The sequence below is a fragment of the Melospiza melodia genome, chromosome 4 (assembly GCF_035770615.1).
Source record: "Melospiza melodia melodia isolate bMelMel2 chromosome 4, bMelMel2.pri, whole genome shotgun sequence".
Lineage (NCBI taxonomy): Eukaryota > Metazoa > Chordata > Aves > Passeriformes > Passerellidae > Melospiza > Melospiza melodia.
Window position 1 is genome coordinate 51432962 of NC_086197.1, and position 16537 is coordinate 51449498.

At 43.4% G+C, this 16537-nt stretch overlaps 1 protein-coding gene across 2 annotated transcripts in view; it reads left to right on the top strand.

Annotated features, from left to right (window-relative positions):
* ABTB3 (ankyrin repeat and BTB domain containing 3) overlaps positions 1–16537 on the top strand; it is a 162535-nt gene that overhangs the window by 113525 nt on the left and 32473 nt on the right. For both annotated transcript variants that reach the window (XM_063154388.1, XM_063154389.1), the window contains exons 4-5: positions 3280–3432; positions 15303–15468. In XM_063154388.1, coding sequence (XP_063010458.1) covers positions 3280–3432; positions 15303–15468 — 319 coding nt within the window. The remainder of the gene's footprint in view (positions 1–3279; positions 3433–15302; positions 15469–16537) is intronic.

Below are 16537 nucleotides of genomic sequence, written 5' to 3' on the forward strand. Positions count from 1 at the left end.
CAAGGCATAGGAGCTTATTGGGCCTTGAGCTGTTCAAAAATAGATGTGAGAGGAGTGCTGGGTGGCAGGAGGGAACAGGGGAGGATGCTGCCTGGGAGGAGGAACCAGGGATGTGAGGGTTGGTGGGGCACTCATAATTGTCTTTTCTGATGAAACAGGAGAAGGCACACCCCAAGAGGAGCCAGCTGCCCCCTTGCCAAGGGCGGGGAGACAGGGCCCAGAAGGGTCCAACCCTTTAGGGATGTGCTTTGTGTTGGCCTCCCACAGCCCTCTCCCAGCTCTTGTGTGTGGGATGCGAGTTGCTCTGTGCAGAGACCTCTCCCTGCATCCTGATCTGGCATATTTTTCCATTTAGACATTTAGACGTGAGCTCAGGAAAATACAAGTCTGTGCCAAAAAGCTTTTTTTTTCCTTTTTTTTTTCTTAATTTTTTCTAAGCCCATACTTAACTTTAAACTGCATGGAATTAGAGGGTGGAAGCATGCATTTGAAATTAAGCGCAGGTACAGAGAAGGGCTGGAGGAGGAAGTTGGAGCACTCACCTGCAGCCCAGGGAAGGTGCTTGTGCAGCAGCTGAGCTGCTCTTGATTTCCCATATCTTTCAGGCAGAATCAAGCTGAGCCCCATGGTTAGATTAGTTTAATTAAGGCATGTGCTTCCAAAGCATGTAACTAGGTGACTTATGTGCTCTGTGTCTGCTCTGGAGCACAAAATTACTAAATTCTCCTGGTTGGTACCTGCCTTTGTACCAGAGATAAATCAGTGTTTATGCCAGTGATGTGATGCATTTGGCTAACCCATTTTCACACAGTGCTGTTTGAAAAGTGAAATATTTCTTGCAGATGTCACATTGTCTTGTGGATTATCACACCCTTATAACTCTGTGTTCCTCTTTCCTCTTTGGCACACAAGCAGTATTTAAAAGAAAAAACCCAGCCCTTCACATGGTGCACAGATTCTTGGAGGGTATTTTTAACCTATTGCACTCAGCCATATTTGGTTCTCTTCTCAAAATACAAATTTCCTGACATGCTGAGATATGCAGTGATGATTTTTTTTCCCTCGGAAAAAGGAATGTAATAAGTTGTGAGCAAACTCCATATCCTCATCTAGGGACTGAAATTGGACTTTATAGAAAATTTCCCTGCTTCTGCGGAACACTGATTCCCTTTCCTCTTGGGATTTATTACACCAAATAGCCATGCTCATTTCTATTTCTCTGGTGAAATTTGCAAGACTGGGAAGGGGGGAAAAATGCAATTTTATAGTGCAATTATCTGAGTTCCTGTAAATATTTTTATTTGCTCTGCTCCTTACTGTGGTGGGGCAGATTTTTGAGTTTCCATCCTGCACAAGAGGAGGAAAAAGTGTGAACCTCTGAGCCCCCTGTTCAGCCCCAGCTCTCTGCTTTTCTGTTTGCCCAGCAGATGTTACAGGAAGGCAGTGTACAAGACTTTCTTCATTTCTCTGATCCAAATTGTGTTCACTCATGCAAAACATAACCTTGAATTGACTTTTCCTTTAATTGTATTCTAGAACCAAGCTATATCTGTAACTACATGCAGTTTTACTCTGTGATTTGCCTCTCCCCTTCTGCTCAGACACTCAGCAAGTGATGAAAACCTCTTACTGATCACTTTTTCCCAGGTATTTTGTGCCTCAAAAGAGGGTCCCTCCTGCTCTGAAAATGACCTGGGAAGCAGTCACCTTCCAGGAACAACTACACCCCTGCTTCCCCCCTTTTCCTCCTCTAACTCCCAGCACTCTCATGACAAATGAGCTGGGCTAGGAAATTGTTTTGTGTGAGCTGTGGGAGATGATCTTCTGTCCTTATCAGCCTCCTTACGTGGCCGTGGCACGTCTGGGGAGAGCAAAAGCCTTGGAAACAAATGCAGCCTGGTCTTGAGGTGACAGTGACGTGTTGGAATAGAAAAACTATGGAAGTGGCAGCTCAGCCAAAGATGTCATATTTCAAAAAGAGGTTGTTCATTTACGTGCCTGTGAAATTTGGGAACCCAGCGTCCTAGGGAGAATCAGTGGCCTCAGGGCTTCTCTGTCCTTCGGCACTTCTGAAGTCTCTCATCCCCCCTCAAGAATATTAATATCAGAGCTATGTAAAGCCAAGTCCTCAAAAAGGGAAATAAATGCATAAAGAGCTATAAATAGGAAAAGGATATTCCAGAGTCAACATCTTCTTAAATAATTTTTCTCAGGGTATAACTTTTTGAGGTAAAGTTGTACATTTAAAATGTAAAATATTTGCCTACTCTGCAGCTAATGTAGGCTTTTTTTCTCCCTTCCTCCATGAAAAGGGACCAGAGAAGGAAAGGCAAGCAAGAGACTTGCAGTGACCTTCAAGGTGTTCAGCTGCAGTTATTTTATTAGTTTTCTTCTGAAACACTACTTGAAGCTATGGTTTTTACTTGTGGTTTGGCATCTTTCTCTTGGTTCCCAAATAATTTTTAGCATAGATGGAGTGAACTATATGTGCTGCATGCTTCATCTCCAGCTTGGGCAGCTCTTGCTGGGACATGGGGCTGTCCAGGTATTGTGGAGTCAAGGACCATGTTTCTGATAGTGCCCAGACTTTGTGAGGGTGTGGCTCAGAATCCCAACATTGACTTTTGGGGGCACTTTTGTATGTTTTTTTGGCAGAACAGCTGACACCCAAAGGTGTAGCAGTTTGATACTGCTAAAAGTGAGACCAAGCAGTCTGGTTTCTGATTTCTGACCGCGCTCACAGCTAACCTTCACTTTAGCTGCAAAATCCCCCACTTTCAGCACTGAGCACAAGGTGCCCATTGCATCGGCAGGAGATGCTGGAGACTTCCTGGGGCATTCCCTCTCCATCCTTAGCATCTCAGTGTTGGGACATCCCCTCTCTCTACCCAGGCCAGTGCATCAGCCAGAGCGGGACGTGGTCCTGTGCCAGACTCCTGTCCTCTTTTTGGGATTGCACCATGTGAAGGATGGGAGGAGAATTCGCCAGTTGGGTGCACTGACCTCGTGGAGCCCCATGGATGAGCATAGCTCATAAATCTCACTTTCCAAATAGTCCTGCCCTGGAGACAGGATGAGACATCTTGATTTAGACCTGTTTGAAAATTGCTGAGCTGGTTTGCCTCTCCCATTCTTTCCTTATCCTTCTCTCTGTACGTATTTACATTCTCCCACACATATGCACACGCACACACCCTCTCCCCCCTGCTCCCTGCCTGTCTCTACCTGTGACCGCGATGCTGCTCGTGTGCCTGGCACTGATGTGTGTGTGCTCCGCAGGCCGTTCATCGTGCTGCCGCCGCTGATGGAGTGGATCCGGGTGGCGGTGGCTCACGCGGGGCACCGGCGCAGTTTCTCGGTGGACAGCGATGACGTGCGCCAGGCGGCCCGGCTGCTGCTGCCGGGAGTTGACTGCGAGCCCCGGCAGCTGAAGTAAGTCCCGGGATGCAGATGGGCTGCGCGGAATGTGTTTCTCTCTGCCGGGGAGCGGCGGGCGGGCACGGGGCTCTGTGGTTGCTGGGAGGCGCAGGGATGCTCGGCGCTCGCCGTGCGTGTTGCAAAATCAGCTCCTGGTATTTGCTCACATCGGTGGATAAGCTGGTTGCATAGTAATGGGTGCCTGACTATCTCACAGCTCGATCAGAGCTTACATGGTGATGTTTGGGGGTTTTTTTCCCTCTTCCTATTAGGTTCTGCTTGCTAATGAGGGGCTGAAACCTTCTGCTAAATTGTCTGATTCATGTTGCTTTGCTATAAAATACCGAAATGTAATTGGCAGGGCTGCAGATATTTTTCAGGGCTTTGTTTTCAGCATTAATGCTTAAGGGCACATTTAAACTTAGAGGTAAGACTACTTCTTAGAGTAAAATTGTATTTTTCATGCTAATGTCAACTCAAATTACAGCCTAGATAATTTGACATTTTCATGTATCAGATGTGACCTTTTGGTTTTCTAATGAAGTCCTAAAGTATTTATTGCCAGGATATGTTTTTAATGTCTGTTTTGCCTTATCATTATGTACTTGGAGAAAAGTACGTTCTAGGATTGTTCTGGAGTCAAGAATATGTTTGGTTTTGATGTTCATATGAATAGGCATTCTGAATCTGCCAAAGCAGAAATGATTCACTGCTATCCTAAATATGTACCAAAGCCCCAACTTCCAGCAGTCTGCCTCTCAATACAGCAGTAGATGCATTCTTTCCTGCAACACAGAAAGCAGAGGGCTGGTTTACATGATTAGCTGTGACCTGCATGGGAGCAGCTGCCTTCTCTTGACTCTGGCCTTGACGTGCTCTTTCGACAGAGAGTATAATACTTCACTTCCTGATCTACACAGGCTTTTTATAGTCACAGCTATTTAATTTTTAATTGAAAAAAAATATGGAATTTCAAAAGCCATGTCATGAGCATTTCAGATTTCAAACCTTGGCTGTAACTGCTTCCCTTTGGTGTGCCCACCATGGCCCTCGTTTCCAGAAGTGCTGCCTTCTCTGTCCCTGCTGACAATTCAGGATGTACAGATACAGGTACTACACTGTCTGAAGACCTGGTACTTGGATCTGAAAAGGCACAATTAATTTAATACCTCTCCAAGTATTTAGGTAGGATTACAAATAAGGCAGTAATGTTTCTATTCTATATGCTCTATCTTAAAAATTAAGGTAGATACACTAAAATACCCGCGGTTAAAAAAACCCCACAATATATGACCCAAAATTTTATTTTGATGGTGTGTGTGTGCATGTATACATGTATATATATATATAAAAATCTTATCAACTGTTATACAATTTTAGTTTTTTATTAGGAAGTTTCAGAATAATTTGAACTTGTGGAGATTTGTATTATACTGCAGAAGAATGTATTAATCATGGGGAACAAACCAGCGCTTAAAGTTGCCATCAAGAATTAATTTCATAAAGAATACAAGTGATAGTTGCCCTGCTTGTCTTAAAAGTGGGAATGAGCCTGAAGAGCATGGCCTGAGATTGATCAGACGAGAATGAAAAGGGAAAACTATTCCTGAGGCAAATTCTAGATTTTAGAGATCAGCCTTTGCAGTGTGTCTGTATTTGACTGCAGGGGCTGGATTCATCCACTGGTGTCCCAAAATGACGATGTCTCTGCTGTGCTGGCAGATGAGTGTTCGTGTACCTTGGGTTTTATTTTGAGGTCTCTGCCTACTGCTGGTGTAGTGCAGCAGGTTCTTTGCGTGGCTGCAAATAAGTCCCTGGCTGCCTGTAATCCTGAGATCAAAGGGAAGACTGAGCTTTTCTGAAGAGCAATGTGAGTCATCAGGATGTTAATTTGGAACTTTGCAGCCTGTAATTTTTTATTTGTATTCAGCAGACCCTCAGCACTCCTGAGTTTCATAAGCCAACACCAACCCTTCATTCCTCCCCATTAGCGAGGTTGACTTTCCAATTCTTAACTCCTCAAAGAGCATCAATTCCATAAATTTTAACACTGGGGGAGGGAATACAACAACTTTGCAGGGGATGGCTTTCCAAGTAAGCTGCATGAGGGATGGAAGCTGGAGGATTTTAAGTGCTAGCTTGATAAATTTTGTGACTTCCATGGGAAAGGTTTATTAAGTAGAACCTTGAAAATGGTTAAATTTTTAGGCTTTTTGCAGCATTCTTCTTTAGTTCCTGAAACACAGAGACCTGAACCCAAAAGTTCCCATGGTCCCAGGTGACACTGCATCATTCCACAGTGTTGGTTCACAACCTGTCATTGCAATTGCATAAAGCAAAATCAGCTTCCATGCAGCTTCCATGGAAAAACATGCATATGGGGAGAGGGAGAGATTGGCAGGATCTCAAAGGCTATGAAGTTCAGGATCAGTTTGCATAAAACCCAAATGTTTCGCTTCTTATCTGAGCTACAGCATGGAGGTCTCCCTGCAAATCCATGTGACACTTCCTGGCATAATCACATACTCCAGCAGTGAGATTCCCATTCTGTGGCTTTGTAAATCATCCCTTCTTTCTTCCTGCCTTTCATTCCTCTTTTTTGCCCTTTTTCTGAGCCTTTTACAAAAACCCATCACTTTAATTTCTTGCAACGTTTTCCTCTTCTGAAAGAGGAGCTGCTCTTGCTCTATGTAGAGGAGTGAGGGAAGCTGGAATCAGTCAGGAGCTGCTTGTCTCCTTCCTGATCTCTTTTCATTTTACAGGAGCAGATGTGCCAGAAAGTTTCTTCCTCTGGTCAGCTCTGGGAGATGAGCAGGGATGTAAGCACTCACCTTCCCCCAGGAGAGAAGGCTTTAGACAGACCAGTTGTTTCTACCTTTTGCAAGGAGATGGCTTTCACAGATGGGTTCAGTGCTGGATGCACAGCAGCTCACTGAGACAGAAAGCCAAGCTGTGTCCAGGATATTGTCACAGTGGGAACAGCACACTTAAATAAAGCCTCACCTATACCCATCTGAGGCAGCAGGATGTAGTCAGTTGAGGTGGCTCTCTGCTGACATGAATCATTAATAGGGTACTCTGCTACCTATTCTAGACCTTTTGTTATTGAAGGCATGAAAGTAATTTGTTGTCTGAAAGGGGCCTGGTGGTAAAAACTATGTTGAACTGTCTTTCTATTGTAATAAGGTAGCATCACTGCTCAGCCTGCACAGGCACTATCTGGCTGCAAACAGATGTTGGCTTCTCCTCATCATCACTTCTGCAAGGGGTCCCTTTCCCCTTGCTCCAGCTAAACACAAGAAGCTCTTTGGACATCTTTCCTTCCTCCATTCTGTGGAATGTGTGTTTGAAACAAACCCCAGTGTGTTAGACATGTGGTGGGGAGGATCACTGGTGCATGACTGCATGGGGGGCTGGAGGCTGATGGCAGAGAAACAGAGAGGGGGGAACATCCTGTGTTGCTCAGCTCAAAGGCTGCTGTGCCTTTTATCGGGGTCAGGGGCTTCATTTCTGGTGGCAATATATCGTGGCCATCCTGGAGGATGTAAAGATGCTGGAACACCTGTGAGATGTGTCCATCAGTGCCAACAGAGGTCATCACCCAAGAACTTTAGTGAATACTTTGCCTCTGGTTTGGGGGGAGAAAGTCCTGCTGGAAAAGGAAAAACAAATAATAGCAACAAGGTTATGAAAATGGAAAAACAATAATAAAAGAAGAGAAAATTATGCAGCTTAATGCACTCAAATCAGGATGACCAAATAACCTCAATTCCAACGATGAGAAAGAGCTGCCTCACAAAATCAGGGGGTCAGAGGGAAATATTTTTAACAAAGCCTGGAGTGATGCCATAACTCTAAGGATTAATAATAGTAATGCCCAACATTTGAAAAGGATGAGAAATGATCCAAGGAAAATTCCAGGCAGTTAGTGCAAGGCCTCTGAATGTTTTTTCAAGCAAAGACTGATTAAAGACATGTTGTTGAGGGAAAAATGGGATAAAATGTGACACAGATTTTCTAAAGATAGATCTTGCCAGGCTAATCTAATAACTTTTTTGATAAGATAACTGATTTTCTACCCCAAGGAAATTCAGTAGAATTTCATCTCTTTGGACTTGAGTGAAGATTTGATACAGTCCATGCAGAGATCTATTAACACAAGAAGATGGGGGTTAGTTAGGAAATTGGAAAGTGAGCAGGGGCTGGCTTCAAGAGAGGTGGCAAGGGCTGGGCTGGCTGAGAGGGGCTTGCAAGCAGGCACCTTCAGCTCTCATTCTTAAAAAATGGTAATTTTTAATTTTCAGAAAGGGTTTTGGCACAAATCATAGCAGTGTGCTCATGAAGTTAAAATTTGCTGATGCCATGATGCTGAGAGGCATTGTCCTAACAGAAGAAGTTTGGGAAATCATCCAGGAAAAAGTGGATGACCTTGAGGGCTGGGACAGAATAAATGGGATGCAATGCAGTTTTCCACAAATGGAAATGCAGTTCTCCAGAAATTGAAGGCAAATGTATTTTTTAAATAAAAATACACAAACTCCGGTGTATATGTAACATATACACTATATATGCATCTTAATATATACTGTGTTGAGAGCCGAGTGTTGGAAGGGTGGTGGTAAAGGCTGTAGAGCAGTATTTAATCTCAGAATGATTGTAAACCACAAAAGTAGATTTTCCCTCAGCCATGAAAAAAACAAATGCATTTTGAATCTGCATTGGGAAAGGTATTTCCAGTAGAAACAGAAAAGTATTGGTGCCACGTGAAAGTGGTAGGAAGTGATGTGGAAGCACAAATCCTGTGTCCTGGTCAAAAAAATATTCCCTTTGGACCAGGTAGAAAGAACTGGGCTGGGATGATTTGGTTTTTTAACAGAATGTTCTCATGGAGACAAACATGATGAAAGGGGCTCATTCAGCTGAGCAAAGTGTGTGCTGAGGGAATCTGTGGCTCTTGTCCAGAAATACATCAGGAGTAAACACTTTGGAAGGAAAAATACACTATTTAAAGGTCAGCATGGCCACAAAAGTATGTGAATATTAGCAAGTCATGCTAAGCTCAGGTTGAAGGTGCAGATGTAGCCAAGCCTTGCTGCAGCATAGGGCCAGGTTTATTGACCTCCAGCCCCGTGTGCTCCCTCAGCTGCTGCCCTTCGCAGGCAGGCTCACCCAGCGCTCTGAATTGCATTTGTAGCTGTGATCCAGAAAGATCTCTGGGCAAACACAGGGTCTGAGCACCTTGGAAAATCTGTCTTTAATTGAAAATCAGTCCTGATTTCCAATTAGCCTTGTCCTGGGAATACCTAAGTCTGCTTTTCTGTCTGGGACCATCCCTCTTAATGAAGGCTCTCTAGGAAAATTGGATTATCACTCTCAAAAGTAAGTATTATTTGAGCATCCTTGGCTCGTTCAAGAGAGCTTTCTTAAAACTATGGAAAGGAGAAAATACAATGATGTAAAGGGAAGATTTGTTATTTTGTTGTTTTGGAGTAGTCTGTACCATTTGCTGTGTCATCCTACTACTATACCACATGTGAACAATTCTGACTTGGAAGTGAAAGAAGAAGAGTTGCATTTAATGTTTTATTTTTGGAAATCTTGTGCTTGTACTAGAGCATGGAAATATAAATGGACTTTAATAAATAGAGATTAGAAAACAGAAAATATTATTTTCACTGCTCTTCCTTCTTTCTTAAAATTTGTTGGGTAAAGGGGTTGAGTTTCTGGAGAAAGAGAGTATAAAATTGCCAAGAAATTCTGCTATTTCATTAGATACAGCCACCTTCAAGTAGGAATGGTTAATGTTTGCCTAGTTTCTTGAATGTCCTTGTTTTTCCTACAAATTTTCACTAATCTTTTAACACCAGCCATGGCTATTGCTGTAATTAGATACAAAAATGTGAGCAGTAGCAAACAAGCTACTTGACAAAATGCAGCAGTCCCTTGGGACAGATGGTGCCAGCAGATGAAGGAGATTTTATTACTTAGAGTTAGAGCACAGGTTTCTGAGGTGAATCTCAACCTGTCCTGCCAAATGTCTGCTTGAAGACAGCAGTAATAAAAAAAATTATTGAAGGGAAGGACCTTTGCCTCATATTCTCCTTCAATTTTAGGGGAGAATACATTTGCATTTTTAGGGCCTTTAGGATCCAACTTTCTTTTTCCCATTGCAAGCAATATCATTGCTGCTCTCTCATATGCTCTGTCCCTTTTATTGCATTCCTGAATACAATAATCAGGATACAGATAACACACCATTTCCCACTCTTTGGTGAAGACTTATGCTATCTATTTATATGAAAGATGAGTCTGTACTGAAACTTTCCTATGGCACTGTGACCTTGTTCAAAATCTGAGCTCAGATTTAATTTTGAACATGGTTCCTGACCTATATACAAAGAACCCGGAGTATTAAGAGTGTTTTGAAATACAGATTTGGGTCTTGATTTGATAGTCACATCACTTTTTTAATGTATTTTCCAGTATTTGTAACCAGTTTATTCTCAGACCTTTGACAAGAATAAGTGTTTGGATAATAAACATTTGGAGTATTTTTTTGTTGTCTTAATTTAACTCGTGATTAAAGTAAATGGAGATATTCTATTTCTGCAATAAAAAGTAGTGCTCTTCATCACTTTGATCAACATGTTTGTGCCTACATTTTCCTCTCTCCAAAACTGAAAATGCAAATAATTGTCTCAATATAGTATTTATATTGCAGTTCTATTAATATCAGCATTATAGTCCTTTGTAAAGCACCACATTGGAAAAAAAAGTGCTCACAAATTTAAATCAAATTGTCTGCTGCTCCCACTCTTGTTGTTTGTGTCTGTAGTCTCACTGAAGAGCCCCAGGCAAGGAACAAGACCCTTTTGTGCTATGGGCTGTGCAGGCCAGATCAAAACGGTGATCCATGACCCCAAGAAATTCAGCATTGCAGATGCATGTCTATTGCTGCCTGAAAGACAACTCCTTCCAGGCTTCCAACCAGCTGAACTATAATTTCTGACTCAAGACCTCATTTATATTTAGGACAAACTGGATGAATTCTACAAAGCTAGAGAGATGGGCCTTATTAATAGATTATCACTCTTTGAGTTGAAAGGGCTGGTGATGGAGTCCCAGGTGAGCAAACAAGGTTCTGGTGCTTGGCTGTCAGCGCAGTGATCTGCTCATCTGAGCCATGGAGAACGTTTGTCCTGCTGCTCGTCACAGACTGCACTCCATTTCTTTAGAATCAACTGCGTCTGCCAGTTACGATGGAAACACTTTGCCTTTGAATCATCCATTTTCCCAAACGTATTCAACATTCAAGGGATGAGTAACTTATTAAAGATCTGCACAGACTCCCTCTTAGCCAGTCGGAGTGAAAATGAAAAAAACCAACATCCCTTGTGTTTAAAGCACTGCTGTAGAAGCGCTATACTATGTTTTTGTAATGCGAGTTTGGGAAAAGAAAAATAATTTGCTGTACTGCTAGGACTCATTACAAATGAAGAAGATTATCTTTGACTCCTTTCAGATGTTTGAGTACTTCAGAGTATGATGGAGTGCCATGGTCACCCTGCAGTGTTTGACAGTGACCATTTGCAAATAATTAATGTTACCATGGCACTCCCCATATAAAGCCACAGTCCATTTAATTATGTGCAGTGGCAACACTGTAATGATCTTGAAGATAACAGCTGTAGAGGCAGTATCTGTCAGGAATTAAAAGAGGACTTGGAGAAAATTGTATTGCATTGTGAGTTAAAAAATGCGGTCACAATTTTACTGCAAATGTAAAATTGCAATAATTTCATCTGTTTCTAATTTTTCTTTATTTTTAAAGGCAATTGTTGGCTTGCTTCACACTAGGGAAGGGAAGGGAGTTGACAGGCTCTGTGATTGAACCCCAGAACTGGAGGAGTGAATTTGCTGTTGAGCACAAGGCCTATGATAAGTGTGTATTATTAATTCAAACATATAATTTCTCAATTCTGGGAATGAGAGCATTATGCAGTGGTGATGGTGGTGGTGCCAAGCAGCCTACCCAGCCCCATAGGTGCTAAATAGGGAAGTTCAGAATGGACTGTGTCTGTAGAGAGGGGTTATCAGTCTCAGAGGATGTTGGTCAGTCCTACTTTTGTCACTGTATCACCTCTGGGAGACCTCAAAGTTTGCCTGACCCAGTCAGCAACTTGTGTGGTGATGTCCTACCATCCTGAGACTGTCCCTAGGTAGAAGAGGAGCAGAAGAGCATTGTCCCTCCATGATCCATGGAGCATTGTTCCTCCCATCAGCCTTCCCAGCCCATTTGATGAAAATGCACCTTTTCTGCAGGGTGAGGTCTTGGGGAAAGGATGACCTGTGTGAATGCTGATGGCTGGCAGACTCTGGCAACAAACCATGGTAGCCTTGGAGGGGACATCCTGCTGTTGGGCTGGTGTCAGCCTCCTGTGCACTTGGAAAGATCACAAAGACTTTGGCAAAAGGGCCCCATGCTGACAGTGCAGCTGGGGAGGGCTCCAGCTCTGCATGCACATATGCTCTGTTCCCTTGCTTAGCAGGCACAGTTTCACAACTCTCAAAAGTGACCCTGTATATTTAGCTGACTTTACTTGTTCCCCGTCAGCCTTGTGTTTCAAGCTTTTTCCCATCCCTTTCCCACCTCTTCAGAGCTTGTCAAAGTGAAAGAGTCTCGAGTGAGTCAAACCTGGGAGTAGATTCACTTCCTCTTTTTTTATCTTGCATTCTTTAATGCTTGTGGTTCTGGATGGTGTCCACGATGGAGCAGTGTCCCCTTACACAGTGTAATATGGAGCAGACACCCTCTGCTTCTTTTTGGAATCAGTATTATGCAGTGAATGGTAAGAAGGAGAACTTGGGAGAAAATGCAGTGCTGTGTTGGCTTAGGTTTGATTTTTGATGGGTTTGGTGGTTTTTTTAGTTTTCCACTTTTCATTTTTAAATGCGACAGCTTGGTCTGTCTGCCGTGCAATCCTCCCAGCTGGCCTTCTCCAGTGTTGAAAGTGATGCTGTGCTTTTCTATTTGTACTTGTAGCTCCTGATCATTTTTTGATGTCTCTTCACTGCTTTTTATCAGTACATGTTAAATCTCTTTTTCCTTAACTCAGTAATCTCTCTGGCTTTTTGAGAAGTTGCTTTCTCTCCTCATGCTCTGCTCCTTTCCTTTGTGTCATGCTCCTGTTCTAATAAACTCACCAGTTTGATCACTATCCAGTTTATTAGTCAACATATGGCAATACTCACAGTGGTCCTGTTTGGGGTATAAAAAAGGCAGTGGGCCCCTGGTACTAAGTTGTGGTTTCTTGCTTTGTGGAACTTGGTCTAGCTCTGACTTCGTCAGCGCTGGTGTGCTACCTGCTGTGCAGCCCAGGCATTCCTCTGCATCCATGTTCTTGTTGCGTTGTTTTTACAGCTGTAGCACCCTGCAACCCTTGGACCAAGACAGTTATCCCCCCAGCTGATTGAGGAGTACTGATTTGCTGATACTAAATATCAACAAGAATTTATGGCTTTCCTTCCTCGACTGTAGTAAGCAGGTGAACTGACTCACTTTCAGGAGACCAGAACCAGTTCATGGAGGAGTTCCTGATGATTTTTGCACACATGGCAGAGTAGAGATCTGGGGAGCCCATACAGGCTAGGTGAGATAGGTCCTTGTTCCTCTTTCCTCCTTTCTGTGGGTGTGCAACCCAGGTCAAAGTTTGGCTTTGTTTTTGAAGAGGAGATGATCAGCTATCATTTTCATGCACTGAGCTGGGCTGACATCAGTGGAGCTCTGTCGGAGTCTGACCCATTTTATTCAGTGTATGTTACATACGTCAGTACAAATGATGAAGCAGTGAATTAACACAGGCAGTGATTCACAGCAACAGACACCTCTGCAGAGGATGTCTAATCTTTCCATAGCTGCACTTTGCTGAGGAACCACCTTGTTTCCAGCCCAAAATTTTTTGGGAGTGCCATCTGCAGCTGGGAGGTCTCTCCTCCACCACCTAACTTCTGAGCATGCTTTATCTTTGCCATGCCATAAAGGAGGGCACAGATGATCTCCAGCATCTCATGCTATGGGGACAGCAAGCACCAAATGTTGCTGTAGCACTTGTGTCAGAAGTGTGCCATGTGGTGTGAATGCATTTAGCCTCGATTGCTCCCATGGATCTCAGTGTCAGTGAGCTCAGCCCTGCATATGTCTGTGCTGGTTTTGCTTTTTACTTAAACTCAGTCAGAAAGTACTGCAGAAAACCCAGCCTTGCTGTGTGTTGCTTTCTCCCTCTCTGCTGTGGGCACATTGCTGGTGCATAATCTGTTATAGCTGTTGCAGTGTGTTTATTGTGACTGAGTGTTGTGCATTAATCTTGCAGCATCCTGTGGTGATGGAATGTCATCCTTGTTCCCCGAGTGGTGATATTCCAAGCATACCGTTTTTGCATTCTTAGGACATGAATTTTTTTTATCAGTCAAAACCCAAACTGTGCAGTAGAATGAGCATCAACAAACACCTGGTGTCCTCCAGACTGGTTGTGGTCCAAAACAGCAGAGAGCAAGTCTGAGATCAGATACTGGTTTCTAACCTGCAGGAGCTTTGATCAAAACACTTTGTATTTTGCATTTCACTTTCCTTCCTCTCTTGAAAGAGGAAGAGCAGCAGCTATTGCTGCATGCCACTGCTTCTATATAAACAGTGTATTTGTTGTATAGTGCTGTTAAATATTAAGCAGTGTTATATATTTTATAAAGGTCTGATAAAGCACTTTGAAGAAGAAATTTAAATGATAGTGATGTGCTGTTTCTGTTTCTCTTTTGATTTGCTGGCGGTTTTTAACATATGAAATAGAAAAACAAATATTTGATGTATGCTTGACTTTTTCACTTTTGATCTCTATTTTGTTTTTCCTTCAATAGTAGCCCGTCATTTTCTGACCTAGCATTTTTGCAGATTTAAAGTGGTGTTTTTCCAAAGAGTCCTTTATCCAAGTTCACACCAAAAGCGCTGTGGATTTGGACTCCACCCTCTGTCCCAGACACTCCTCAGCATGAAAGAAAAGCAAATATGTCTTTTAGCAAGACGAAACCAACTTGGATAAACATTAGATTTGAATTGCCTGGCTCTCTCTGGAGCTGTAGATTCACATCTTGGCTAAATAACTCCTAGCCTTTCTTTCATTTGAAATTAATATCAGTTCACAGTTTGAAGACCTTTGGAATAAGACCTTAAAAGAATGACATGTCGTCTGTTAGACACAGCCAGAAAGGATTTGTGTTTTGCCATGACTGCCTGGCAAGTCCATGGGGGACTTATGCATATGTGGCCCTGCTTGCATCACATGGACCTGAGGTTCTGCTCAACCTCAGCCAGCCTGTGATTCTGTGACTTGCACTTTGTGCTCCAGAAAAGCTTCCCATTTACTGGGACTATGCTGGTAAGATCCTTGAAGGTGTTTGGAGTGACATTATTTTCTCTTTGGTCTATTGTCAACGATTATACATCCATTTGATGTAAGTTCAAAGCTTACTGAAGTCATTGGAAGTTTTCAGGGATCAGGGGAATTGGATAACCTTACCATGCAGAGACAAAACTTGTGGTGAGAATGTACTGTACATTGCCTAAACAGGGAAACAAAATCAAGTGAAAGCTGTGCTTTTTCCCGCCAGTTTTTATTGAAATTTATAACTTGTCCCATGAAAGATAGACCAAGGGCAGTCTCCCATTAGCTTGCATTGTCATTTCCCATTCAGCAATTTCCTTGCACATGCAGGTCAAAGGAGAATGGATGCGCGCGTGACCTAAATCCTTCAAAACCAGGGCACAGTATTATTTTCCTCGGGAGGTCTGTCCTCTGCCTGTCCTCTGAGGGAGTTGGTTTCTCCCCCTGCAGGATCGACGACTGTTTCTGTGCCTCTCGGAAGCTGGATGCAGTTGCCACCGAGGCCAAGTTCAAGCAAGACCTGGGTTTCCGGATGCTCAACTGCGGCCGGACGGATCTGGTTAAGCAGGCCATATCCCTGCTGGGGCCGGATGGGATCAACAGCATGAGCGAGCAGGTAACGGCATGGACATTCATGGAAGCAGCTGTGCAATGGGAGAGTTTTGTCTGCTTGTCACAGGAAATGAGCCCCAGCTTTCAGCTCTACATAGACAGGACCCTAATGCTTCCCCTTCGTTGAGTTAAAGCACTGCCAGGTGAACATCCACATTAAGTGAGGTCGTTTTGAGTTGTATCAATTTGCCTGTACTGAGGTAACTCAGCATGAGGGTGACTGCATCCCCTGAAATATTCTTAACAGTGAACTGAGTCGAGTGAAGGCAGAGGAAGATCCCAAGGGAGCTTAGTGTTGAGCTGAATACTTGAAACTGCTTCAGAGCCGTGCACAGTGCTGTGAGACAGGGCTTTGTGAGGTGAGCAGCCTTGCACTGCACACAGCTCTGGGATCTGTCACCACTTCAGGTGCACCACCCACCTTGTCAGTGAATGGTAAATTGCTGATGCTGTTTAATGGATTTCAGTCCAGTTTGAATCTCACAGATGTGAAAGTATCTCTGCAGTTACCCCTCCACTGGTTATCATGGCCAACATCCACCAGTTGAAGAGCCTGAATTTCCTTGGAGTTACCCCTCCGTGAGGCTGGTGGTTGTGCCTGGGGTTAAAGCTGCCCTCTGCAGCTGCCTACTGGCAGCTGTCTGCAGGACCATAGTGCTCACCAAGGTGGTTCCCCCTTCCCAGAGGGAGATGATGGCTACGAATACTAACCTTTCCTTTTGAAATAGAGTCCCCTGACCTTTCTGGTGCCCCTGATGAAAGTTTATTGTTGCGTGTTCCCAGAGCTGTGTCATAATTTTTGACAGGAGCCAGGTGGCTGCCACCTTTCAGGTGGTCGCGAGGGACAAGAGCTGAAGTGTTCATGGGTTTAGGTCTTCTGAGATGAAAGCTGTTCCAGGAATGTGAATTACATTGCTGTTCAGTGGCTTCAGTCTGAGTTAGTATTGTGGATTCATCTGAGAAAAGCTTTAGAAGAGGGCAATACTTCCTGAAAAAAAATACAGTATTGAACTGCTCATTCCAAGGTTCATACTTTTTAAATTTATTGTTATTTTAAGTTAGTCTGAACCTGG